This window comes from Balaenoptera physalus (assembly GCF_965194825.1).
Source record: "Balaenoptera physalus genome assembly, chromosome: 3".
Classification (NCBI taxonomy): Eukaryota; Metazoa; Chordata; class Mammalia; order Artiodactyla; family Balaenopteridae; genus Balaenoptera; species Balaenoptera physalus.
The window spans coordinates 101996916-102023302 of record NC_138890.1 but is presented as its reverse complement, the minus strand read 5'-3'; the positions used below and the strand labels follow the sequence as shown (position 1 = coordinate 102023302).

General features: G+C 35.1%; 1 protein-coding gene across 11 annotated transcripts in view; it reads right to left on the bottom strand.

The window, feature by feature from the left end:
- Window positions 1-26387, bottom strand: part of ARB2A (ARB2 cotranscriptional regulator A) — a 432252-nt gene that overhangs the window by 387862 nt on the left and 18003 nt on the right. For 10 of the 11 annotated variants that reach the window (XM_082458183.1, XM_082458180.1, XM_082458190.1 and 7 more), the window contains exons 2-3: window positions 11628-11751; window positions 4076-4177 (exon numbers count right to left, since the gene is read on the bottom strand). In XM_082458183.1, the coding sequence (XP_082314309.1) occupies window positions 4076-4177; window positions 11628-11733 (208 nt within the window). In that variant the 5' untranslated portion in view covers window positions 11734-11751. The remainder of the gene's footprint in view (window positions 1-4075; window positions 4178-11627; window positions 11752-26387) is intronic. The other variant, XM_082458182.1, reaches the window with a different exon arrangement.

Sequence of the window (26387 nt, the reverse complement as noted above, 5' to 3'; positions counted from 1 at the left end):
TTTTATGTGCCAGAGAGCTGTACTGCTCATGTGATATTTTTCAGAGAAACATGCCCTACATATCCACAGATTATAGGTTTGTTTAACCATAAGCAATGCCAAACCAGTTATCCTGCTCAAAACACTCCATGGATAAGGATTCTCCTCATAGCACAGACCAGGCCACCTGTCTTCTTTCTTTCCCCAGAAGCATTCCCCTGGTATTCAAGAGAGAAACAGACCACAGACCAAGTGCTTTAACACCTTCCCTCTCCCCTACTCAGACAACATAAACAGAATTTTGAAAAAACATGACAGCAAGTTCAAATAATGGTGAACAACCCAGTTTAAAAGAAACAAAAAGAGTATGAGCCAAATAAAATAACACATTGGAGGACACGTGGAATCAAATAGTAGAAGGCCCAAACTACTGGGTTTGGACTTTATCCTAAGAGCAATGAGGCACAAGGAAGACTTCAGGGGCAGAAGAGGGACATGGTCAAGCTGAATGGAGTTATTAGTACTTGATTTTTATCCAATGAGGACATGCAAGAGTGAAGAAAGACTTGAAAGAAAAGCTATGGCACTGAAACTAAAGCCAGGAAATATACTACTCTAAGTAAAACTATTTCATTGTTTTTATGAATCAGTTTTACTACACATAAAATGGGTATTTTTAATATATAAAATAAGGGCTAATCCTTATTTGTAAAGTTCTTTAATACTCAACATGAGACACTGCATTGGATCATTATAACACTCTTTTATGGTCAGATGATGCCATGTAAACTGTAAGGTACATCTACAGTTTTCTTTCTAGGACAGGGAAATTCCCATTTAGCATACCAATACAAGTTGATTGAAGACATCTGCAAATCTAGCACTTGGGAGTTTGACTAAAGCAACCTTAAAGGTACATGACATACAGTAATGTGTAATATTGCTGCACTAAAATTTTAAATGTATTTTCTATGAGACTGCTATGTGCAGGGAACTGACTTACCTAGATAGTGAGTTTAGGTAGTTAGACATAGATACTTATAACTACATCTCAAAGAGAGGTTTGGTTTTTTTAAAATTCTCTATTCATTTTGGACATAATAATTCTCATAAAGTGATAATGATTTTGATACTTTAGGGAAAATAAGCCCTATCAAAACAGCCAACTATCAGCACTAGTATTTTCTGTTTGCTTGTTTTTTTTTTGTTTTTCATTGATTTTATTTTTATTTTATTTATATTTTTTAAACATTTTTATTGGAGTATAATTGCTTTACAATGTTGTGTTAGTTTCTGCTGTATAACAAAGTGAATCAGCTATACATATACATATATCCCCATATCCCCTCCCTCTTGCGTCTCCCTCCTACCCTCCCTATCCCACCCCTCTAGGTGGTCACAAAGCACTGAGCTGATCTCCCTGTGCTATGAGGCTGCTTCCCACTAGCTATCTATTTTACATTTGGTAGTGTATACATGTCAATGCTACTCTAGTATTAAAAGTGAAAAGAAGGTAAAGAGGCAAAGAAAGTAAGCATTCTTAACCAGAAAAGATAATCTGGATCACTTACGTTATAGTTGTATTTGCAAATTTGGTATTTCTCAAAGGTTTGGAAAACCTCTTCAGCAACTGTCAAAGGTCTGACTTAGGACATTTTATTTTAGAGTCCCCAAAAATCAGTTGTAAAATTTCCTGTGTATACCCAAATGCACGTTATTCTGAAGTGTATCCATATATTTTATCAGATTGGTGGTGGAGTCTAAGACCCAAAATAAGCTATCAATGGCCTAAATGAATTAATAAATTGAAAGTATTTAGGACACTTCCTGGCATGTAGTAAGAGTACAATAAATATCAGCTATCATGGAAGACAAGATTCAAACTCAGTTTGTTGCTGAGTCCAATTATTTTTTTTGGTGATACGAAAGTGTGCTTCCTCATAATACTGTACCGAGGTATAGTGAGTGTGGGTGAAGGGAAAAGGGGAAAAGCCTTCACCTTCATCTTCCAAAGCAAGGGCTGGGCCTTATACAATTCCAACAACTGGAGAATGGCTAAATAGGCATTTTGAACACAAAGAGTATTTGAAAAGGTACAGTGATTTGAAAGAACAAGGTATAAGTTTGATGCAGGTAAAAAGAATCTCTTCCCCTTCATTACAAATTTTTTTTTCCTTAGGGTGAACTCTGTATCCAAATTCTTCTGTTACCCAACTAAGAGCTTTAAAATTCTTTAGAAAATTTAGAAGCTTCTTCAATCAGGTAATGAAAGTTTCAATTCAAAGCTTTCATAAAAGCTTTTGCATTATAAATCCTGAAAAAAAAAAGTCTCTGGAGACACTAAGTTAGAACTGCCCTTTTAGCTGTTTACTACTGAAACCAGTTTCCTGGTTTCAGAACCTCACCTCTTTGAAAAAATACTCACCATTCACCCTGAATTCAACCCTGAACTGTATCATGCTAAAAATAAGATCCATAAAAGTAACATTCTCTCCTTGGAATGCAAGAATCTTTGCCTCATACTGTTAAGTCTCTATTTATGCAAGACAATGTCCAGGATATTTAAAAAATAAATGATAGGTGTGTGCAAGGGTCCATATGCATTCATGTGTAAGCACACATGCATGTGCAAAGGTGTAGGTGTGTCTGAAAGTGTGTAAGTACAGAGCATGTGCATGCAAGGGTATAAAAATGTAAGCAAAGATGTGTGTATGAACATATCCGATAGGAAAGTGAGAGATAAAAGTGTATTGCGTCTTTGTTTTTCACTCCCTTTAAGAAATGTTCAAGGAAGATGAAAGATAGACTTCAATGAAAACTGATATCCTCTAGCCATAAAGCAAACATAGTTCTATGATTTACCCGCACTACCAACACACTCCCCCAATCCCTGTTCTGAAAGAGGGGTCTGGTAATTGTTTCAGAGGGGCAGAGGCAACATTAGTCTCTGAGCAATTTTGACTCTGTTAATTAAATTATAAAATTTCTTTTAAAAACAAAATATTACTACTCACACACACTTTGCCATAAGATATCCTTTATTAAAAAACATGAAAATTAGTATCAGAAAAGAGATCAAAGTTTCTAATATGCTCTGTTTAAACTCACTTAATATTCTAGTACACAGAGACTGTCACTATAAGTTCTGACACCTATAATTGATATTGTACAGACACATCAATCTAAGGAGTCCTCATCGGCAGGAACTGTACAGACACTGCAAAGACAAGACATTCTCCTGTGGCAATATGTACAGCTTTAAATACATCATGCGACAGGCAGCATGATTTGTACAGGACACCTGAACTCTTCTTGTAACTTACTGTACAGTCCTCTTTTGCAACTTGGCTCTGACCTGGTATTAGAAAATGAATTAGGTTTTTGTACTTTTTGTAAGTTGTATGACAATCGTCAATGTGAACAGAATAAAATAACTGCATGTAAAATTTTGAAAAAACACAGTGATGACAGATCACCAATTTAGTTAATGCAGCGCAACAGTAGAAACCTGCGATTCAAATGCTACCTGGCCTGTAATAACATTATCCTTCAAGTATTACAATGTTATTAATCCAGAGTTTCATTGTGCTTTGTTCCATAAACATCCTTGCAATCTATGGTATGTTATTCCAAATCCCAAGTGCAAAGCTTATTTTATTCAGAACTTAATTAACAAACTTTACAATAAGGATGTTGCCTAAAAAGATCATGGAATTGAGTATTATGCTTTAAAATATTGTCACAGATAATTATTGCCAGTCATTTCATTTTAAATAACATGTGAAATAGTAGCATCTTTCTACATAATTTAATTGGGAGTTCCAGCTGGATACAAGGGAGCTGAACCCTCAAGACTGAAAATACATAAGCTGAATCAAATTCACGTTCGTTGGTTTAAGTGACTTGACAACTATGGGAAATTATTACTTGGTTCTTTTACTTGACTGAAGAACTTCATCATGGAAGGATAAGACATTATTTCTCAAAAGAAACACATAAAACTTTCTAGCTGGCAAATAAAAGTAGCAAATAATATCTGCCCTATGATTCTATTAGCATTGTTAAACAAATCTTGCATATAGCATACACCACTTACTTTCATTAAAAGCATATTCAAATCCTTCCAGTGTATCAGGAAAATCAAGAGGTGGTTCATCTTTTTTCATTAGTTCATCCAAATCTATCCTAGATAATAAATCTAGAAAAGAAATTACATGAAATTTGTTTATATTCATTTTCATAGTTAATAACAAAGATTATATTTTAAATTATTTTAAGTATTCTTTTGTTCTATTAGATTACTTTTTATGTGTTGCCTTAACTGATAAGATTATTAAATTTTTAAGTTCCCGAAGTGCTATATTATGATGAGGTACAGTATCAATATAACATAAGCACTTTCAAAACGATAATTCTCAAAACAATCCAACCTAGATCCTATGTACCACTATATAGGGTAAATTATTAACTTCTTCCCTTCAAAATATAGAGCTATTAATTTGTACCTTATTAACCTCCTTCTATCATTTTAAAAGTTTCAGATGTTAATATGACTTTTAAAAGGTCACTAAATCTTACATATAAATGAAACTACTATGAATAAGGGAACTTAAAAATAAAAATAATGGTAATATAGCATATTATTCTTTTAGAGGGGAAGATCATAATATTAAACTAAAACATGCTAACTGGAGAAAACTGGCTAACACAAAACAGTTTTTATTCTTCACATCATTTGATTATACATAATAAAAAGAAACTGTCAACAAGGTTTTGTAAATAAACATTTTATTTTTGAATCTTTTTAGATTTACAGAAAAGTTAAAAGATAGTACAGATAGTGTCTGTACCCAGTTTCCCCTATTGTTAACATCCTACCTTACAAGGCTACATTTGTCAAAATGAAGAAACCAATGTTGGTACGTTACTGTTAACTAAGCCCAGATATTATTCATCAGTTTTTCCATTAATGTCCATTTTCTGTTCCAGGATTCCATCCAGGACACCACACTGCATACGGTCGTCATGGCTCCTCAGTCTCATCTTTTTATTTTTTGAGCATTTCCTTACTTCCTGTTACTACAAGGTGCTGCAGGCTTATCTCGTAGTTTCCCTGCCTCAGCCCTAAAATCAGTCTGTAGACAGTATTTAATGATCTCTTTTAGGCTATCATCATGGGATGAGGCAAAAATTCTTACTATATGTCATCTTAGTGTCATATGGAAACTCGGAAAAATTAAAGATAAACTTCAAATTTATTTAGTTCCCAAAAGATGTGTTTTGTTTTGTTTTTTAAGTTTAGATTTTGAGATTTTTTTCAATCTAACTCAAGTTCCCGAAGAGAAAGAGCTCCTCGGATACACAGTATAGCAAACCAGTCCCCGCTTTCCTTTAAACAAAAGAAGAACCTCAGAATTAACACTTTATTTCTGTCTCTCACTTACAGAGATATAACAAATCCATCTGTACAGATCATAAAAATATGCTAGAGGAAAAAATAGTTTGTCTACCTCCAGTCTCTAGTCTCTCTCCGTAGGACACAAAGATAAGACATCAAAAAACTTGTAAATAAAAAAAAAAAGTCATTGTTTAAAACTCTTCAAACTGCTGTATCAAATAAACCTCAACTCACACAAAACTATACCATTTTCAACATACAAACATGTTTATAAAAAAAGGTTTGCAAATTGTCTAGTAAAATAAAAAATGTCACAAAGTATGCATACTGGGCCCAAGAGATACATGCTGACAAATTCCTGATTCATTAGTAAAGTTCTGAACAACATGTAAATCTTTGCAAAACAGAGTAAAATAGAAGATTTTTAATATCAAAAACTGGCTTGAAGATTCTCACTTCTCTCCTTCCAGTGAACTGAATTCCTTTACTTCACAGTCATCTTCCACAGTTCAAAACTTAGAAACCTTTTAATCAGACACACAAAAACCGTCCAATACATAAGCAGCTGTATTATGTCTAATATCCATTTTCTCTTTCTATCAGCTCACATCATAAAATGCCATCTAACATCTATATATCATTTTAAAGACTTCACGTACTTTACCTCACTTGACCATCACAGCCCTATAAAGTAGTAGCTTGTGTTATCATCTTCACTGTCTTTGAGACAAGGAAATAAGCTCAGAGAGGTAAAATGGCCTGCCCAAAATTAGACCTTAATAGTAAAGTGAGGTTAATAAAATAAATTTATTCCCCAATATCTAACTCAGTACTCTTTCAAAATCCCCATACTTTTATTCTATGTGCTGTATAAACTCTAAAACAGTGTACCCCCTCTCTTCATTACCTTATAAAAAGAATAAACTCTTCTGAATACAGAAATATGCTTTGGCTTTGACCAAAATGTTCCTTTGAATGATAAAATGAACAACTAAACAAATACGCATTCCTCAAACTTCTCCTCTGTCAACTAGAGAACTAGATATAGATTTTTTTTTAATTTCATTAGCATTGAGAAGACACGTAGAAAGAAATTGTCAGAAATTATTTTTCTGCTTTGTAAAAGGAAAACAATGCTATATAACTGCATTTTACAGAGACTGGGTTCCAAAGGCAGTAGATTAGGCAAAACTCAAGTATAATAAAACATTTCCATTGAAAATCCCTTCAATCGCCTATAAAACACAGTACAACTGAATTCTTATAACCTAAATACACATCAGATGTAACACAACTGTTTTTTCTAAAACATGCCTCTGGTGATTAAAGTGATTTAGCAACTAGAATTCTAAACTTCAACAAAGCATATGCAGTAACTGGATAAAAATACCATTTTATACCCAAAAGAATCGAAAACAAAGACTCAGATATTTGTACACCCCTCTTCACAGCAGCATTATTCACAACAGCCAAAAGGCGTAAGCAACCAGTTTCCATAGACAGATGAATGGTGTGATGGTTAATTTTATGTGTCAACTTGACTGGGTGCCCAGATATTTGGTTAAACATTATTCTGAGTGTGTCTGTGAAAGTGTTTCTGGATGAGATTAACATTTGAAACTGTAGACTGAGTAAAGCAGATTGCCCCCCACCTCCAATACGGATGAACCTCATCCAATCCACTGAAGGCCTGAATAGAAGGTGAGTAAGACAGAATTCCCACTCTCTGTATGACTGTCTTCAAGCTAGGACATCAGTCTTCTGCCTTCACAGCACAGGCTCTGAGGATTTTGGAGCAAAGCCTTGCTATCCACTGCAGGTAACTACTCTCCTTTTGAGAAATACCTCTTGGCCTGCTACTGGGCCTGAGTAGAGACTGAACACTTAACCACGGGCTACCAACTTACCATGTAGCTGTCCATCATGAACTAGGTGTTAACTGACCCACCAAGTCATAAAGTTGGGTGTGTACAATAGCATTCCATCATCAAATGGAAGTGGTATGTATGTGATCAGGACTGAGTAGGCCCTGAAGACAAAAGTAAGTTACATGAAGAAGTGGCCCAAATGCCTATGGTCTCTACTGCTGCTACACAGCCTTCTATCCATCAGTGTGCACCTAAGCCCTCATCAGTTGACAGAAGAAGAAAAAACTCGAGTCTGGTTTATAGATGGCTCTGCGTGATATTCAGACACCACCCAAAAGTGGACAGCTGAAGCATTAGAGCCCCTTTTGGGGATATCCCTAAATGACAGTGGTGAAGAGAAATCTTCCCAGTGAGCAGAACTGAGAGCAGTGCACCTGGCTGTTCCATTTCTTCAGAAAGAGATATGGCCAGACATGTGATTATATAATGATTCACGGGCTGCGGCCAATTGTTTGCCTGGATGGTCAGGGACTTGGAAGGAACACGACTAGAAAATTGGTGACAAGGAAATCTGGAGAAGAGGTATGTGGATAGACCTCGCTAAATGAGCAAAAGATGAGAAGATATTTGTGTCCCAAGTGAATGCTCACTACAAGGTAACCTCAACAGAGGAATATTTTAAAAATCAAGTGTGCAGGGTGATCCATTCTGTGGACACCAAACTCTTTCCCCAGCCAAACCTGTCATCACCCAATGAGCTCAAGAACAAAGTGGCCATGGTGGCAAGGATGGAAGTCATATGGGGGCTCAGTAATATGAACATCCACTCACCAAAGCCAACTTGGCTACAGCCATGGCTGAGTGTCCAATGTGCCAGCAGCAGAGACCAACATTTAATCCCCAATATGGCACCATTCCCTGGGGTGATCAGCCAGCTACTTGGTGGCAGGTTAATTACACTGGATCACCTCCATCATGAAAGGGGCAGCATTTTGTTCTTATTGGAATAGATACTTTCTCTGGATACAGACTGGCCGTCCCTGAACTCAATGCTTCAGCCAAATCTGCTATCCGTGGACTTACAGAAGGCTTTATCCACCATCATGGTATTCCACACCACATTGTTTCTGATCAAGAAACTCACATTACAGCAAAAGAAGGGTGGCAATGGGCCCATGCTCATGGAACTCACTGGTCTTAGCATGCTCCCCACCATCTTGAAGCAGTTAGTTTGACAGAATGGCGGACTGCCTTTTGAAGACTCAGTTACAGGGCCAGCTGGGTGGCAGAACCCTGCAGGGCTGGAACAAGATTCTCTAGAAGGCTGTATACACTCTGAATCAGTGTCCAATATATAGTGCTATTTCTCCCACAGCCAGAATTCACAGGTCTAGAAATTAAGGGATGAAAATGGGAGTGGCACTACTCACTATTACCCCTAGTGAGCAAGGAAAGAATGTCCATTCTCCTTATTCTTATTCAACATAGCATTGGATGTCTTAGCCAGTGCAAAAAAGCAAGACTGAAAGGGAAGAAATAAAACTCTCCAACTAGCAAATGACATGATGGTCTACATAGAAGACCCCAAGGATCTACCAAAAAAAACTCCAAGAATAAGCGACTTCAGCAAAGTCACAGAATATAATATCAACACACAAAACTTCATTGTATTTCCATAAACTATCAGTAAACATGTGACAATTGAAATTAAAAATACAATACCATTTACAATCACTCTAAAAATTATAATAAAGGACTTCCCTGGTGGAGCAGTGGTTAAGAATCCGCCTACCAATGCAGGAGACACGGGTTCGAGCCCTTGTCTGTGAAGATCCCACATGCCGCGGAGCAACTAAGCCTGTGTGCCACAACTACTGAGCCTGCGCTCTAGAGCCTGCGAGCTGTAACTACTGAGCCTGGGTACCACAACTACTGAAGCCCATGCGCCTAGAGCCTGTGCTCCACAACAAGAGAAGCCACCGCAAGGAGAAGCCCACACACTGCAATGAAGAGTAGTCCCCACTCACCGCAACTAGAGAAAGACTGCAAGCAGCAATGAAGACCCAATGCAGCCAAAAAAAAAAAAAAAAAAAATATATATATATATATATATATATATATATATATATAATAAGTATAAATCTAGTAACAAATGTGTAAGACTTACATGATGAAAATTACAAAGAGTCAATGAAGGAACTTAAATATCTAAATAAATGACAGACATTCCATGTTCATGGACTAGAAACCTCAATATAGTAAAGATGTCAATTCTTACATTCGTCTATAGGTTTAAACACAATTCCTATCAAAACCTCAGTAAATTATCTTTTTGTGGTTATAGACAATTTTACTCTTAAAATTTACATGGAAAGGCAAAGGACCTAGAAAAGCCAAACAATTCTGAATAAGAATGAAGTGGGAAGAATCATTCTAGTCAATTTTAAGACTTACCATTTAGTTCAGTAATCAAGAGAGTATGAATTAGAGAAGAGATAGACACAGACACATGGAACAAAATAGAGAACCCCAAAATAAGCCCACTGAAATATGTCCAATTTATTTTTGACAAAGGTGAAGAAGTAATTCAATAGCAGAAACACGGTCTTTTTCACAAATAGTGCTGGTGCAATTGGACATCAATAGGCAAAACAAACAAACAAACAAAAAACCTTGACCTAAGTCTCATACCTTATATAAAAATTAACTCAAAATGCATCATTAGTTTAAATGTAAAATCTAAACTATAAACCTTTTAGAAGAAAACATAAGAGAAGATCTTCATAAAGTAGGGCTAGGCAAAGAGTTCTTAGACATGACATCAAAACCATAATCCATAAAAAAAAAAAACTGATAAATAGGACTGTTTCAGGGACAAAGTTTTATTCAGTTTGTCAATCCGTTCCAAAATACACTTCACTATGCATTTGCCATTTTATCTTCTAATATTTTCAATTTGACTCCCTCATTAGTCATTACAAGCTCATGTGTGCTAAGCATTGTATTCCTATTGTACCAATGAAGAAAAAGATTTAGAGAAGTTAAGCAATTTGTTTCATGGTGAGTGGGAAAAACATGAGTTTGAATCCAGATAGTTCTATATTTAGACCCTATCCATATTCTTTTAATGTCACTGTACTAACTCTAAAGTCCAGAAAAATCCATCTGATCTCTTACATACTGCTTGTGGAAGTGTAAATTGGAACCACAACTTGAGAGATCAAATTTTCACATTATCAAGTAACGTTGAAGATGCACAAAAGCTATCTAAGTGGAAACACAGCAAGTTTATTTAGATGGAAACACACACGTTCCTTATCCTCCTTCCTAAATTAACCATTATTCTGAGTGTGCAAGTCATTCTCAGCAGCATACATACATGCAGTAAAACCATGTATAGAGTTGTCTATAACTGTCTCCAATTCCTCTCTTCCCATTCTCTACTGAAGTTCTCCAATACGACTTTCATTTCCGTCAATTCACTGAAAAGCTCTTTGTGAAGACCATCAATAACCTCTACACTGTCAAATCCAAAAGTAAATTCTCAGTCCTCATCTAAGCTGGTTTATAATCATTACTAAATTAATTACTCTCATTTTCTTCACTATGTGTTCAGGATCTCTCTCTTGCTCCTCGTTCTCAGCCTATGTTACTAGAAATTCACTTTAAGCCTCTTTTGCTAGTTCTTCCTCATTTTCCTGACCCTAAGATCGAGATGCCCCACGGTTCAATCTTCAGACCTTTTCTCTTTCTGGCTACAGTGACATCCCTGGTGATCTCAATTAGGACCATAACTTTAAATATTACCTCTATGCTAATGATTCCTAAAACTTTTATCTCCAACCCAAATGCCCTCCCAAACTCTACACTCAACTTCTCCAGCTTGACGTTTAAGTGGCATCTCAGTTTAATATTTAATATATCGAAAACTTAACACTTGCTTTCCACCATCACCACCACAACCTGCTTTTCCCACACTTTTCTTAATCTCATAAAATATCCCTAGAGCTAATGCCACAAAGACAGAATACAGGATCATTATCCTAACCTAGTATGACATTTCAAACAACAAAAATATGCTAAGGGCACTAGTCTTGACTCAAGAGACCACTAGTGTTAGTTTTACCGTTAAATACATGACCCGGAATAAGAAAAGCATTAAGAATTCTTACATCTGTAAAATCACTTGATTTTATGATTTATTTACTGAGTACATACTATATCTCAGACACTGAGGTAGTCATGGGATACAAATAATTACAAATAGATTAAGTACTGATATTCTTATTTTAGAATTGAAATGAATGTAAGGTCGCCTAAATATTCCTATACCTTCATTAGGCACAATGAAAATATCCTGAAAAAGCAAATTAAGTATGTACCTTTGAGGGCTGTTGTCTTTTCTTTTTCATCTGGACCTCCCTGCTGGATGTGTGCCATGCTTATCCAAATTGGCAACAAAATTAAAGAGCTCAAGGAAATAGACATCAATCTTCAGAAGACAGTCTAGAATGAATGAAAGCAATAAATTAAGCTCTACTCAATCCTACCTACTCCATGAGAACGTCCTAGATCCTCCCAATTGGAATTAATCTCTCTATCCTGATTTCCCCCTGCACTTTGTTGATGCCTATACCGTAGTACTTATCATAGCCTGCCTTGCATTATAGTTATTTATGTATTTGTCTGGGTCACCTAACAGATTATAAGCCCCAGGATAAAGGTATCAACTTTTTGTCATCTTGATGTCTCTCATAACACCAAACACAACACCTTATACACACAGACACCTAATGCTGCTAAACTGAATTGAGCTAAACTTACTATTTAGGTGTAGTTCCCTATCATCTAATGTTTTTAAAAATATCTCCATGTAGTTTCTAAAACTTGACATTTCTTTTAAAATAAACTGTCAGCATGTCATGTACAAGGTCAGAATATTTTTTTCCTGGGACATGCAGACAGGCAGAAGGAGAAAAATACATAAGGTAGCCATAAATTACCTCTAGTGTAATTCAAAATACAACTTTAAGGGAAAAAATTAGCCCTTTTTAAAAAAAAACTATGTCAAATTCTATGTCTGGAAGCCATACTCTATAAATGGCACTCCAGTAAACAATCGTAAGTTACGATTTATTGAAATCTAATGCTGCTCTGCTTTGGCCAAAAGGAAGGCTTTTAAACTATGAATAGTTTCTCCCAGGGTGCCCACAAACAGGGAAAAAAAAACAAAACACTATTCCTAAAGTTTAAAAGAAAAAAATGCAACATATACAGTGGAAAAAAATTAAATGAAATTAAAATAGTCAGTCCATACTCTAAGGAAATTACATAAAAACTGCTATAAACAAGACTGAATATTCTTCTGACTGATTTACTTACTACCCAAAAAGCAAACTTCAGTTTCCACTCAGAGGTATATTGTACAATTATCTTTAAAAACTGAGGCATTTTTATAATTAACAGAGTACGGCAGGAAATGCTTTAAAATAATAATAATAATACTTAAAATAATATTTTTAAACTATGAACATTCCCAGGGTCATAAATCAATGCTGCTCTTATCTCAATTCTAACTGTAGGTGGGGTAGTATAAGAGGAAGGGCCCTCTGGCTCTACTACTAACTAGCCACGTGTCCTTGACAAATTATTTAACTTCTCTAAGCCTCACTTTCCACATATGTAAAATGTAAATGATAATCACGTTTCCCTCATGGTGTTATAATGAGGTTAAATGTAGAACATTTAGTATAGTGCCTGATGCGTAATTAAGTGTCCAACACATGTTGGTTTATATTTTTTAAATGTTGTAAATGTATCCTAGCTTCACTACTTAATAACAGCTCTGTGGCCGGGGACAAGTCACTTAATATCCAAAAATCTTCAGATTCCTCATTTATAAAGTATAGCTCATATAATAGTGGTTGAGAAGTAATATTACAGAAGGTGTGTACAGCTGATCGTTGCTATTACTAGTGGTATTACTGCTTCTCAATAATGTGAGGTTTCCTAACCTAGGAATAACTAAAATATGAGACTATTTTTGACTGGGAAAGCATTTTCACTTAGCATGGAAGTAGTTGTTGTTTTTCTTCTGTGAATAAGGTAACTCAAAACTCTGTAAATTCTACATGGATGAAATATGTCTATATTCCTTCAAGACATGTATTTGTTGTCTATAGGGTGGGCAATGTGCAAGACACCAGGGTGCAATGGTGAGTAAAACATGGTCACAGCCCGGGTGGGGCTTACTCTCTCATGACCAAATGAAACTACCAAATTGCCACAAATAAAATATATGAGACCCAGACTGATCATTACAACACTGTTATAAAAAAAGCAATATTTGTAAGGGTTATCTATTTACATTCAGGAATTAGTTTTATCTGTCAAGTCCCACAAGTTTGTGTACAAGTTTCACCGGCAACTCCTTATTATCTACCATCGTGTAGCAGAAATGAAATAGAAATGTTCATAATGATAGAGATTCCATACAGTGCTCTTTGCTAACAATTCCAAAACCACATTAACTATCTATAGGAGACTTCTTGCATTTTTTTACTCTATCCCTCTGCCAATTGAGTTTTCTTCTAAATGTAAACTGTTAGGTTATTTTTCACTGGCCTCAAATTGTCTAATTTCTAAACAGAACAATTTATATTATTATTTCATTGTGATGTTTCACTGAAGGTGAAATTATAAAATAGTTTTGATGCTAGAGTCATTTTCAAGATTCATATTTTAAAATTCTGGGGATCTAATGTACAGCATGGTGACTAAAGTTAACAATACTGTGCTGTATACTTGAAAGTTGCTAAGAGAGTAGGTCTTAAAAGTTCTCACCACAAAACAAAACAAAAAAAGTAACTATGTGAGGTGATGTGTTAACTAACCTTATTGTGGTAATCATTTTGAAAAACATACATAAATCAAATCATCACATTATATGTCTTAAATGCACATAATGTTATATGTCAATTATATCTCAATAAAACTTGAAAAAAAGCTCTAACTGCTCTACAATGTTTAATAACACATTCCCCCTTTAAGACTTTGATCTTCATGAGGACAGGTATCATGACTGTCCCTAGCACAATGTCTGATACATTGTGGAGCTCAATGAATATTTGTCAAATTCACAAATAAATGAGTAAGAGATATAGGGAAAAATATAATTCACATTTTAAAGAATCATTTTCAAGACTCCCAAGATCAAATATCAATTAAAAATCATTATGCTTATTTTATACAAGACAACCCAAAAACACACGTTGCAATTCACTGAAGTGATGATATATAAGTTAGGAGACTATTAACTACTATCTTTGACCCTAAACTTTATAGCAGCAGATACAAAGCAGGTAAGCATGAAGCAAATTGCCTATCGCCTTCTTATTCACTGTTAGATTTTTATCTTCTTGAGTTATTTTCCTTGGCTGTGGCACAGCTGGTGAAACTAAATCAGGAACATTATAAATTCTCAATTTAGTTTTCCTCATAAAAATTCAGTTATAACATGCATGACCACAGATAAACACTACTGCAAATGCAGCCAGCAAGCCATTTGATACATTTGATATATATATATTAATACGTGCACTCGACATAGTTTATTTAGTATTATCTGATGGAGGTTAGGTTATAGGGAATAAAGTGGTGGAAGGCTTTTACTGATGTGAACTGCGACACAGTTGACATGCTGTATACTTCATGATAACCACTGCTGTTTAAATATGGTTTTCTAGAAATGGTTACAATATAAACTAGATTCAAAACATCTCAGTTTGCGATTTCACTCTGCGAACTACACAAAGCAATTATCATATCTTCTTCCTTTCTAGGGTTCCAACAGAGAATCTACCATGTATAAATAAAGCTATAAATAACTTGTCATGTGTAATCTTTATCCAGTGAGCATTTCAAAACATGAAACAGTAGAATATTTCTTATTTGCCCTATTTGCTCAGAATATGGCATGAGCACTTATAAAATGTACACAAAGATACACAGAAGCCTTAGTTTCCTACATCTGTTTGTTTTTAGGCAGGTATTAAATAGGACCTAGATATAGATTATTTTGCAACAGAAGGCCTTTCCACCTCACATTCTGAATGCAATGATGAAAGTACAAAACATATCACAGGACGAGTAAAATTGGGTTAAGTCCCTGGAACCCCTGGAGCTGGTTTGGTCCCCCAAAGAATCTAAGCTAAGTCAGGCTCTGAAATCCAGCTCATGAAAACTTACTTGCAATCAAAAACACAGTAATTGAACCGGTACCAGAGATTTAAGAAGAACCAAAACATCTACCCAAATTACAGTTAAAATATGCATGTTACTCAGAAGTTCATCAGCAAAGGTTAGTTCATAACAATCCTGGACAGTTTATAGTTCTGAGTCAATAGTGTGAAAAATGTGTGTTTTGGAGAGAGAGGGTGTGTGATAGTGTGTGTGTGTGTGTGTGTTTGTGTACAGACATATGGACACTGGGGAAGAGGCTAAAGAAGAATAAGGGCATCAGGCTGAAGAAGACATGGAAGACAAGGCCCAGGGTAATATGGGCTCTTAGTGCATAGAAAATGGTGGCTTCTACAGAGAATGTAATCTATATGTGGGTCAAGGTTTCGCTCAGAGTAGGAATATCTTGTTCCAATCCAAACACACCTAAAGTAATTCCTTAGTTTCTCAAGCAAAGTGATGTTTTAGGTTTGGGATGAGAAATTCAGGTTTTTAGCCTCAATTCCACCACCTAGTGGCTGAGTGATCTTGAGAAAGTCACAACTTCTCTAACCTAAGTAATGGGAATAACAAAGAAAATAAGAGCACTTCCCTTTACAGGGTGATTATGAAGATTATACGAAAAAATGTAGACAAAAACATTTTACAAACTATAAATTCCTTTATAAATATTAGTAATCCACATAACATTAGAAATAATTTGGTTCCAATTACTATGTGCTCAAACGCCAAAAAGGATATTCTCATTATCCAGCTTATAGGAATGAGAAACTTTCAATGTGCATCATTTGGGTGAATTCTTAGAATAAACAGTTAAGCCCCATAATAAGTACTTGTTGAGTTGACTTGGGTTTCCAAGACTATATTGAACATAATTATAATGGAACTTAAATTAATTTTTAATATAATTTGTTTATAATCTTGTCTAATCTTATTAAAATGTATGTCTGGAAAAGTTCAAGTATGTGAGTCCTACCTTCATTCAGATTAAAGTTGTGTCCAAAAAAGAACACTATTCCAACTATCTCCTAAATGCACATGTTACAAAGTCACCAAGTCCTTTCACATCCATTATCTTATTAGGTCACTGCCACAATTAGCTGATAGAGTCAAACTACTCAACTTCAACTAGGAAAATAATTCCAGTTTCTTTATCCTACAAAAGGTTTTCACTCTTGTGTACTAATTTATGTCATCAGGGAGTATTACAATTTGGAGTTTAGGCAAGTTGGAGGAAGTTGATTACATATATACAGACAAAAGCTGTCCACCAAAATTGTCTCAGCCTATTTGGTTTGCTATTCAGAATTAAGATTGATAAATATTACTCCCCATCATAATAGAATACTCCTCAGCCATAAAAAAGAATGAAATATTGCCATTTGCAGCACCATGGATAGACCTACAGAATATTATACTTAGTGAAGCAAGTTAGACAGAGAAAGAAATATTATATGGTACCACGTATATGTGGAATCAAAAAATAAAACAAATGAATCGATATACAAAACAGAAACAGACATAGAAAACAAATTTATAGTTACCAAAAGGGAAATGGAGGGGGGGAAGGATAAATTAGGAGTATGGGATTAACAAATACAAACTACATAAAATAAATAAGTGACAAGGATTTACTGTATAGCATAGGAAACTATATTCAATATCTTGTAATAACCTTTAATGGAAAATAATCTGCAAAAAAATACATATATATAACTGAATCATTTTGCTGCACACCTGAAACTAACACAATATTGTAAATCAACTGTACTATAATAAAAAAATTTAATAAATCAATAAAAAATGTAATCCTTAAACTGGAAACAAACTGAAACAAACTACTCATCAAGTTTGTTACACAACTATTAAAAAAAAAATTACTCCCCATCATTCCTCACAGTACTTTGGCAAATCAAGCATCTAAAAGGAAGAGTCAAAAGTTAAGAAATATCAAATACAAAGATTTTAGAAGAAACTAATATTGTACTACTGTGTCTTTTTAACAGGTTCCAAGCTTGGTAGTCATCTGGTTAGGTTTCATATTGCTTTCTGGTTTGCAAAAAGACAGAAACTCAACAAGGCTAGAGTGAAAACCTTAGAATATCTGCAAGACAATGCTAAAACTGAATCTAAGAAATTAAACATGGCTAAGACAATTCTTTAGATAACCCTCAATTTTGAAGCCTCACAAAAGAAAAAATAATTTAAGTAGCCTTTTATGAAGTTTTCATAATATGGAACAGAAATAGCAGAGCTATGGCAGAGGACAAAATAATTCTCAAAAAGGAGATATGCTCAAAATTTTAGAAAAACAGAGTATATCAAACAAATAGTATCTTTTATAGGGGTCAAATTAAAATGTCATTAGCTACTTAAGAGAGTCTATGGTAAACATGAACAATAAAATATAGCTAATGTTATGAATGTACATACCTCCAGGCCAAATTGACCAAGCAGAAACTATCTTCATAAGATTTAAAAGTAGCCAATACCATGAAATAACAGTAATAACATATTTGCAAAGCGTGAACCAAATTTTCTCATTCCATAACTACTCTTACAAGCATCTGTGCTCAACTTTGTGAACTCAAAGTTCAACCTGAATTTTAAAATATAATATGCATGTTGTAGACACTAAGATGACCCGCTCTCTGACCCCACCATGCCCCTTCAAGGGGAACTTGCTGCTCAGTAGCAGGGAGTACACTCAGCAAACAGCCCCAAGCTGTTCGCCACTTAAGAGTCAGCCTCAGATGCAAAGCACTGCCTCACTCAAGGTCATGCCTTTCCCAGGTTGACTGACCCTCAGGAGCTGACTGAACCAAGCGGGGAAACAAAGGCCCAGCCATTTCAGCCTGATGCAGGAGAAGCCTGACAGGCACTATTTGCTCCTGAGCTCGCTGCCAGGTTGGTTGAGGTTCAATCTCTAATAAACACCTTGCACTCCAAATTTTGTCTCAGCATCTGCTTCTGAAAAATCCAAGCTGCAACAATGTACTTTTCTAAATGATTTTTCTGCAAATTAAACAAAAAAAGTTCTGATGCTAAGATTTTATATATACAGACTTTATATATCCTGAATATATAAAGAACACTAGCAACTCAACAATAAAAAGACAACCTAATTTTAAAAACTGACAAAGGATATGAATACACATCTCTCCAAAGAAGATATACAAATGACTAAAAAGCACAAAAAAGATATGCTCAGTATCATTAGTCATTATGAAAATGCAAATCAAAACCACAGTAAGATACCACTTCACACCCTATAGCATGGCTGTAAGCAACAAGAAAGAGAAAAACAAATGCTGGTGAGAATGTGGAGAAACTGGAACCCTCATCCATTGTTAGAAGGAATGTAAACTGGTGTAGCCTCTCACGAAAACAGTTTGGCAGTTCCTCAAAATGTTAAACATAGATTTACCAAAAGACCCAGCAATTCCACTTCCAGCTACATACCTAAGAGGAATGAAAACACATGTCCATACCACAACTTATACATAAATGTTTACAGAAGTATTATTCATAACTGCCAAAAAGCAGAAACAACTTAAACGTCTATCAAGTGACAACTGGATACACAAAATGTGGTATATATCCATATAACAGAATAGGACTCACTAATTAAAAAAAAGAATGAAGTAGTGACATATGCTACAACATGAACGACAATGAAAACATGATAAGCGAAAGAAAGACCACATAGCATATGATTCCATTTATATGAAATGTCTAGAACAGGCAAATCCACTGAAACAGAAAGCAGATTAATAAACAGTTTTGGGGAGTTGGGGTGGGGCAGAGAATGAGAAGTGATTGCCAGTGGGTACTTAAGTTTCTTTTTGAGGTGATGATTCCGATAGTCCAAAAGAGATATGTTTACACTGGAGCAGTATTCCTCACTGTGTATTAAGTGGCTCTCTCTCTCCCATCTCTTCTTTAAAGCTACCATGCCAAAGGTCAAGGCACAGTCTCAAAAGGGCGGAGGCTTGACCATTTCATTCATTCTTCTCTTTTCCTTCCATGAAAAAAAAATTGTTAAGTGGACTTCAGGCAGACTCACTTAAAGAACTTCTCTCTTCAAATGTCCCTATCATCCCTTCCACCAGAGCCAGGCTGGCAGCCATCTAGGCCTACTCTATCTAGACACTGGGGGCAAATACATTATTTCCTAGGTATAAAAGGTGAACATTATATATAAAGTTTTTGTAAACCACAGTACTCTAGTCTAGCTTGTTCTAGTTCTGTGCATTGAGGATTCTCTGTTAATGATAATTTGCCTCCCTGGCCTGTCCCTATCCCTTACATACATCTTCCAGTGAGAATCTGGTCAGAAGCACTGATTCACTTTGGTCATGATTTGTTAATTCTTTGGCCACATACCACCTAAGAGTATCCCAATTTTACCCAATTTCTAATAAGGACTGAAATTAGGTAATAATTGCATTATTATTACTATTATTATTGCAACTGATCCCACACATAATACTAACTGACTTCAAAGTTAGAAATGTACCACATACTATAGGGAAAAATAAAAATGAAGGAAAAACTTGAGCATATAATCAAGCAATTTATTCTGACGCCTGGTGAGCTATACTAATAACACCAGCAATAAAGTTTAATGGCAAAGTTAAGCTTTGTGGAGACCACAGTTGTACTGCAAATAGGCATTTAAGTACCACTCACATCCAGTGTCTACTGACAGCGCACTCCTTATTGTTTATCTAAGGGGAAAATATCTGTAAAGCCTGACTTTACCTAAATGTGTTAACAACTGGGAATGTTACCACTTAAGTGCCTTCAGAATGAATGATTTTTTTTTTTTTTTGGCTTCTAGACTTCCCCAATTCTTTATGAAGTGATAGTACTTTCTAGAATTTAATGTCTGTACCATATTTCAAAAATGACCACATCCTGAGACCAACAGGTGATGAACTCAGAAAGACTTGGGAAGACTCTCTATTGCTGTGATACTACAAATATCTGATGTTAAATAAAGAGAATTAGAAATGTGAAACTTCAAATCACCTTTCTAAACTACCGTATTAGCTACAGTGGCTATTTACTTTATACAGAAAACAATAAACACAATTCATATTGTAACTTGACTAAATTAACAAAGGATTTGAGGCAGCAAAATTCTCTTATTCCAAAAACAAAGAGCTTTGAACCCTCCTGGCTTCCACAAAATATGTTTCCCCCACTAAAACAACCATCACTTAGCCACACTATTAATTACAGGAAGTTAACTCTGTGGCACTAAAGTTGTCAGCACAAGGACACTGTGTGGAATGATAACCCATTTATATTATTAGACCTATGCTTAAACACAGTATGCCAGATGGCTTTCATTACTATTGTCTACATAAGCACAAAGTAGTAGAATCCTTTCCTAAGATCATGAGAGTAAAGAATTTTACAACTAGACTTTACTTCCAACATTATAGCTAAGTTTCCTGAGGAACCCTCCTGTTGAGAATAACTAAACTCAGAAAGTACATTACAAAACATTACCATATCTACAAATGTTACTCACTAAATTAACATAAAGGATGAAAACAATAATAACTTCAATACCTGCAGAAAAGTATTTGATAAAACTCAATACTCACTTTTGGAAGATAAGTAATAGCAAACTAGGAATAAAAAAGAAGGTCCGTAACATGATAGACAGGTTCAAAAAAATTACAGTAAAATTACTCTCCATGGTAAATTACTAGGAACATTCTCTTTAAAATCACTTATCAGGAAAGAATGCCCTTCATTACCACTTTACTATTACCACTTCTAGTCAAAGTTTTTTGGAGGTTCTAGCCAGTATAAGAAGATATGAAAAAATAAATAAAAATGTATAAGGATTGAAAATAGGAAAACAAAGTCACCATTATCGTCAGATGATATGATTATATAAAACAAAAAATCGAAAAATAAGATTTTCAAAAATAAAAAAAGAAGAAGAATCTCTACATTAGGAATAAAAAGAGAATTTAGCAAGATGTCTAAAGCAATTTATATATAAAAATAAAGTGTATTTATAAATACCAGCAACAATCAGTTATAAGGCACAGTTGTGTTTTTTTTTAAAAAGACATCATTTTTAACAGCAAAAAATAATTTACATAGTAAGAATAGATCTAACAAAAGTTATGTTAAAACTATGTGCAAAAAATGATAAAATGTTACTAAAAGACAATAAAGAAGACTGAAATGCATGATGAGATATACCATATTCATGGACAGAAGGACTCAATACTGTGAAAGTATCAAATTTTTCTCTAATTGATAAATGGATTCAATATAATTCCACTCAAACATAAGAGTTTTTCCACAAATCTTGAAAACAAGTTCAAAATTTTATATGGAAGAACATCGGCCAAGAAAACTAAGACACTCCTAAAAAGAAAAATATGATAGGAAGACCTGCCTCATCAGGTATCATGGTAATTAAGACAGTATATGATTAGTACTAGAATAGGCAAGTTGACCAATAGAATAAAACTCCAAAGCAGACCCACATAACAGATTCATGTGACACAGATGACACTGACATATCACTGAGCAAAGGGTGAACTTTTCAATAACTGGAACAACTGGTTAACTACGTTGTAAAAACTGAAATTAGATACCCACCTCATTCCATAGATAGATATCAATTTTGAATGGATTAAGAGAATAAATGCAAAAAGCAAAACTTTAAACTTTTTAGGGGAAATTATGGGAGACTATGGTTTTGATGTTGGGGCAGGAAATACAATTTAGATATTTACAAAAGAGATATTATTTTACACTCACTAGGCTAGAAAATATTAAGAAGTGACAATACCCAAAGTTAAAAAGAACTGGGTATAATGGAGACTTTTATTTACAGGGCTGATCAAAATATAAATTAATACAACCACTTAGAAAAATTGGCATAAGATATCCAGGTTAAACATTCTCATAAGCTTCAACCCAGTAATCTTACATCCTGGTCCACTACTTGGTCTTGTATATGTGTATCTGGAGATGGGTATAAAAATGTTCAGAAAATTTGGTCCCAAAGGATACATATCATCATATCATCAAAAAAAGCCAGTTTACACATTACCTATAGCTGAATAACAAATTACCTCAAAATGTAGTTGCCAAAAACAGTAAACATTTATAATCTCCCACAGGTAATATGGATCAGAAATTCGGAAGCAGCTCAGCTGGGAGGTTCTGGCTCAGATTCATGAGGTTGCAGTCAAGATATACTGGCAAATTTTGGAGACTAATCCCTTGTCAGTCACATCATTTGCAAATATTTTCTCCCAATCTGTGGGTTGTCTTTTCATTTTGTTTATGGTTTCCTTTGTTGTGCAAAAGCTTTTGAGTTTAATGGTCCCATTTGTTTATTTTTGTTTTTATTTCCAATATTCTGGGAGGTGGATTGAAAAAGATATTGCTGGGATTTACGTCACAGAGTGTTCTGCCTATGTTTTCCTCTAGGAGTTTTATAGTGTCTAGGAGTTTTATAGTGTCACATATAGGTCTTTAATCCATTTTGAGTTTATTTTTGTGTATGGTGTTAGGGAGTGTTCTAGTTTCATTCTTTTACATGTAGATGTCCAGTTTTCCCAGCACCACTTATTGAACAGAGCTGTCTTTTCTCCAGTGTATATTCTTGCCTCCTTTGTCACAAATTGACCATAGATGCGTGAGGTGTGTGGGTTTATTTCTGGGCTTTCTATCCTGTTCCATTGATCTATATCTCTGTTTTTGTGCCAGTACCATACTATTTTGATTACTGTAGCTTTGGAGTATAGTCTGAAGTCAGGGAGCCTGATTTCTCCAGCTGTTTTTCTTTCTCAAGATCACTTTGGCTATTCTAGGTCTTTTGTGTCTCCATACACATTTTAAAATTTTTTTGTTCTAGTTCTGTGAAAAATGCCCTTGGTAATTTGATAGGGATTGTACTGAATCTGTAGGTTGCCTGGGGTAGTGTAGTAATTTTGACAATACTGATTTTTCTAATCCAAGAACATGGTATATCTTTCCATCTATTTGTGTCTTCTTCGATTTCATTCATCAGCATCTTATAGTTTCTGGAGTACAGGTCTTTTGTCTCCTTAGGTAGGTTTATTCCTAGGTATTTTATTATTTTTGATGCCATAGTAAATGTGATTGTTTCTTGTATCATCAAAACAAACAACCCAATCAAAACATGGGTGGAAGACCTAAATATACATTTCTCCAAAGAAGACATACAGATGGCTAAGAGGCACATGAAAAGATGTTCAACATTGCTAATTATTAGAGAAATGCTAATCAAAACTACAATGAGATATCACCTCACACCAGTCAAAATAGCTATCATCAAAAAATCTACAAACAATAAATGCTGGAGAGGGTGTGAAGAGAAGGGAACCCTCCTACACTGTTGGTGAGAATGTAAATTGGTACAGCCACTATGGAAAACAGTATGGAAGTTCCTTAAAAAACTAAAAATAGAGCTATCATATCACCCTGCAATCCCACTACTGGGCATATAGCCAAAGAAAAACATGGTCCGAAAGGATACATGCACCCCAACGTTCATTGCAGCACTGTTTACATACCAAGACATGGAAGCAACCTAAATGTCCATCGACAGAGGAATGTATAAAGAAGATGTGGTAAATATATACAATGGAATATTACTCAGCCATTAAAAAGAATGAAAATGCCATTTGCAGCAACATGGATGGACCTAGAGATTGTCATACTGAGTGAAGTATGTCAGACAGAGAAAGAGAATATCGTATGATATCCCTTATATGAAGAATCTAAAAAGAAATGATACAAATGAACTTATTTACAAAACAAAAGCAGACTCACAGACTTAGAGAACGAACTTATGATTACCAGGGGGAAGAATGGGGGGAAGAGATAGTTAGGGAGTTTGCAATCGACATGTACACACTGCTATATTTAAAACAGATGAACAACAAGGACCTACTGTATAGCATAGGGAACTCTGCCTAATGTTATGTGGCAGCCTGGATGGGAGGGGAGTTTGGGGTAGAATGGATACACGCATATGTATGGCTGAGTCCCTTTGCTGTGTACTTGAAACTATCACAACATCATTAATCAGCTATACTCCAATATAAACTAAAAAGTTAAAAAAATTTAACTAAGGATGGATCATAGATTAAAATGTAAAACGTAAAACTACAAAAAAAAAAAGATATACTGGCAAGGTCTACAACCATCTGAAAGTCTGACTGAGGCTAGAGGTGGCTCACTCACACAGATGAATTATTGGTACTGGTTGTTGCTAGACGCCTCAGTATCTCCCCACATGGGCTTCTTCACAGGTCTGCTTGACTATCACCATGCCATGGCTTCTGGCTTTCTCCAGAGAGAGCCAGGAAATCAAGGAGAAAGCTGCAAAATTCTCACCATCACTTCCTCAATATTCTACTGGCACAGACGGCAACCCTATTCAAAGTAAGAAAGGTCTACACAAAGGCATGAATATCAAGAAGGAAAGACTATTGGGGGCCATCTTAGAATCTGGCTACCACAACTGGAAAAGACTGTTCTCCAATTAAAGCAGGGCAGATATACTGTGGTATGTTAATAGAATGAATAGTATATACCAGTGAAAGTGAATGAGCCACAACTACACTCAAAAACACAGATGAATGTTCCAAAAATAACTAACACTAAACAACCAAGAATCAGAAAACTATATAAATTATAATAGCATTTATATAGAGCTCAAAAACAAAGTAAACTAAAACAATTTATTGGTATCACAATTTAGGTGATAAAACTTACGAAAAATCAAGAGAAAAACACAAAATCCAGAATAGTGATTACCACTGGGAAGGTGGGAGGGGTATGAAGTTGATAGAAACACAGGGGTCATTGTAAATTGTTGATAGTGTTTTGAGTGTTGGATTGAGTGGTGAATTTAGAGCTGTTCATCATATTATTATGGTCTATAACTTATGTAAGCATTACACATAGGTGGCTACTTTTGAATCAGTATATAATATACATATAATCACACACAGGCCCTGGCTGCATATAATCTTTTTTATTTATCAATGATATATTTAAAATAAATGATAAAGAAAAACACTAAAAGAAAAAGAATAACATAACTAATTTTAGTAGCACTGCCTTTTATAAATTGTTCTTTGGGGCTTTTTTTTTTTTTTTGTAAATTTATTTATTGTATTTATTTTATTTTTGGCTGCGTTGGGTCTTTGTTGCTGGGTGTGGGCTTTCTCTAGTTGCAGCAAGCAGGGGCTACTCTTCGTTGCGGTGAGCCAGCTTCTCATTGCAGTGGCTTCTCTCATTGCATGCGAGCACGGGCTCTAGGTGCGCGGGCTTTGGTAGCTGTGGTAAGCAAGGTCAGTAGTTGTGGCTCACGGGCTCTAGAGCGCAGGCTCAGTTTTTGTGGTGCACGGGCTTAGTTGCTCCGCAGCATGTGGGATCTTCCCAGACCATGTCCCCTGCATTGGCAGGTGGATTCTTAATCATTGCGCCACCAGGGAAGCCCCAGGGGGTTATTTTTCTTAAACATAATGTTAGGAGTCCAGTCCTGTCTATTTAGTCAGAAATTTGTGGGTCCTACTGGTGAGTAAACCTAAGAAGCAGTTATAAGGAAAAAGGATAAACAGGTATTGAGTAAACTTCAGAGCAGCTATATGTCAATAAAATATGATATTACTAAAACCCAAATGATTCCTTGCCTGTTTGGGAATGGAACTACTATTTTGAATAAAAATTGATTTTCTCAAAAGCTTTTGCACCAGCTATTAAAGAAAGATAAACTGTAAATATGTTTAAAATCTGTATAAAAAATAATATCCCAAAACTTTATAATAAAATATTTTAAAATACAAGTACACACATAAACTATTACGTTTTTGTTCTTTCCT